At 50.9% G+C, this 2,500-nt stretch overlaps 1 protein-coding gene across 1 annotated transcript in view; it reads left to right on the top strand.

Moving 5' to 3' along the window:
- lmln (leishmanolysin-like (metallopeptidase M8 family)) overlaps positions 1-2,500 on the top strand; it is a 10,387-nt gene that overhangs the window by 204 nt on the left and 7,683 nt on the right. Inside the window, exons 1-5 of the mRNA XM_076138695.1 lie at positions 1-392; positions 1,557-1,657; positions 1,767-1,797; positions 1,909-1,991; positions 2,138-2,255. The exon at positions 1-392 is cut by the window's left edge and continues 204 nt beyond it. Coding sequence (XP_075994810.1) covers positions 225-392; positions 1,557-1,657; positions 1,767-1,797; positions 1,909-1,991; positions 2,138-2,255 — 501 coding nt within the window. The 5' untranslated portion in view covers positions 1-224. The remainder of the gene's footprint in view (positions 393-1,556; positions 1,658-1,766; positions 1,798-1,908; positions 1,992-2,137; positions 2,256-2,500) is intronic.

Genomic DNA, 2,500 nt, shown 5'->3' on the forward strand with positions numbered 1-2,500 from the left:
GTGAGTCCTCTCGTCCACAGACGATCTCTGCAGCCCCGCATCTCAGCTGATCCTCAGCAACAAACCAGGATCAGGATCAGGGTCCAGCTGAGCCGGGTGATCCGTACCGATGCCGGCCGGTACCGCTGCTCTTCACCGGGGGATGCTAACATGCTCTGATCCAGCCAGCAAGCGATGAATGACCCGAGCCCCAGGAGCACCGGGCCGGCGGAGGTTCTGTTGACATGCCGGGCCCAGCTGGAGGCGCGGGTGGGAGGATGGAGCCGAGGCTGAGCGGGGCTGGCGGGCTGTCGGGGTCCTGGTTCCTCGGTGCCGCTCTGGTTTTCCCGCTGCTGGTGGCGTCGGCGAGCCGCCACGGCTCCTGCGCGCACAGAGCGCCCTCTCCCAGCGAGGTCAGCCCGGTTCTGCCCGCAGGCTCGGCTCGACCCAGAGCGCTGTGACGGTCAGCTAGTTAGCTAGCTAGCTATCGGACCCGTTCCGCTCTGTTCTGTGGCACCTGAAGGACACGGATGTGATTTATGTGGACAGACCGGGAGTGAAACCTGAAAGTGTAAACGCGTCGGTTTATACAAGAAGCTCAGTCAACCGGGCTTTGATGAGGAGACGTTAGCTAATAGCTGCATGCTAGGTGGTGTGCTGTCTCAACGAGTGCCCGTGTTAGTATCTACCCAGAGCGCTAGATCAGTAATTCTGTCGATCCAAATCTACTTGACGGTTATATCTTTTTTTATTAAATGTCCAATACAAACCATCTGAACTGCAGCTGGACTGAAACTGTCACCATTCACACAGCAGCGGGGAACAACTCTAGAGCCTGTTCGTGTTTTTTACTTAAATAATATTTACATTTACCAAATTCAGTTAAGATAACGTTCACCAGATAACACGGACACTGGTCTGCGCGGTACGCCGGTTAAACTGAAACTAGCAGTGACTGACGCGTGAGGTTGACTGTGTGTGACGACAACAACAACTGTGTGTGTGTGTTAATACACACATGTTTCAGGACGAAAGATACATATTGTCAAATCCAGCGAGATTCCAAAGAGCTCAAACTCATTTATTAATTTGAGTTCTTCCATTGAGCCGCAACAGTAAGAGTAATACTTCCGGGCAAGCTCCTTCGCAATAAAAGCTTCTGACCCACAGAACAGATGTCATATTTGTTAAAGACACAAGAAAGTCCCTGTAATCAGGCTGCAGCAGTGTAAGTCACAGTTTAATGTGACAATATTACAACCTGTTAAGTCCAAAACATATTTAGACTTCAGTCTAAATCAGTTGCATTTAACCGACGTTATTGTAAAACACACCAACAACACAGTGGACAGTTGCAGGGACTGAGACAAAATCTCAGTTTGTCCCCGAATGTGACCTGCGTGTGAAGTAAAACACAGAGTGATCTCATGTTTGTGAGCTTACTTAATGGTCTCAACTGAACAAGAAGATTCATCAGGCATCTGCAGAGACCTAAATGTAACGTCCATGAAATGTGCCGTATTTGTTGAACCGCTGGCTCAGCCGTGTCCTTCCTCTCGTCTCCCGTCCTCCTTCAGGTTGTCCACCAGGTGTACTTGAGGCCGGAGAGGTTGACTAAGAGAAGTCCTGACAACCTCCAGCTGAAGATCAAGATCATCTACGACGACAGTGTTGACCAGTAAGTACTCTCACCTGCTGGGAACTACCCAGTGCACCTTCACACTGCGCTGATTGGAGATGTTTGGCTGCAGTATGTAGGTGTTAGTAATGTCTCCTGTCCTCCACAGGCTTCCTGCAGACAAGAGGAGACTGGTGAAGGTGAGGATGTGGTTCTGCCTTAGACTGTAGGAAACTGGATGAGTGTTTCCCAGTTAGTTGTTTCCACCGTCCTCCTACAGCACCGGCGTGCTCTGTGCCTTTGTTCCTCAGGATAAGCTGTTTCCTCAGGCCATAGATTACCTGCAGAGGGCGTTCAGTGTGAGGCACAGAGTGGGCCCCATATTACTCAGCAGGTAGGCCCGGACCATACAGGAAGTGTCCCTGTGGTATCTGACTCCAGATCTTAGATGGTGCACACTAATGTAATGTTTATGCAACGTCTGCCTTTCTTTGAGAAATGTAAAGATTTCTGGAGGTCTCACGGTGGTTTGTGTCCCAGACAATGTGCCACCAATCAGTACCTGAGGAAGAGAGATGACCCTCATCGCTACTGCCAGGGCGCCTGTGCAGAGGTCACCCGCTGCGGCCCCGTTGTCGTACCGCAGCACCACCTGCAGGTCAGCAGCAGCCGCCAATGCTTGCGTTGCTTTTTCCCCCCACCCCTATTCTGACAAGAAGGTGGGCAGTCCAGAAGTCAGAAGCACCAGAGTTGAAGAAATCCCTCTTATTATCTCCATGTTGTGGTCACGAGGCCTGAGCTCACTCTGCTACAGGCGCATGTGTTGAAAACAGCAAAAGGTGTCAGACATGTTTGTGTGACGTGATGTCAATCACATCCTTCTTGTCAGAATACAGGTGGGAA

Source organism: Genypterus blacodes, unplaced genomic scaffold (genome assembly GCF_046128005.1).
Source record: "Genypterus blacodes isolate CSIRO-AG114 ecotype Tasmania unplaced genomic scaffold, CSIRO-AGI_Gbla_v1 ptg000398l_1, whole genome shotgun sequence".
NCBI lineage: Eukaryota > Metazoa > Chordata > Actinopteri > Ophidiiformes > Ophidiidae > Genypterus > Genypterus blacodes.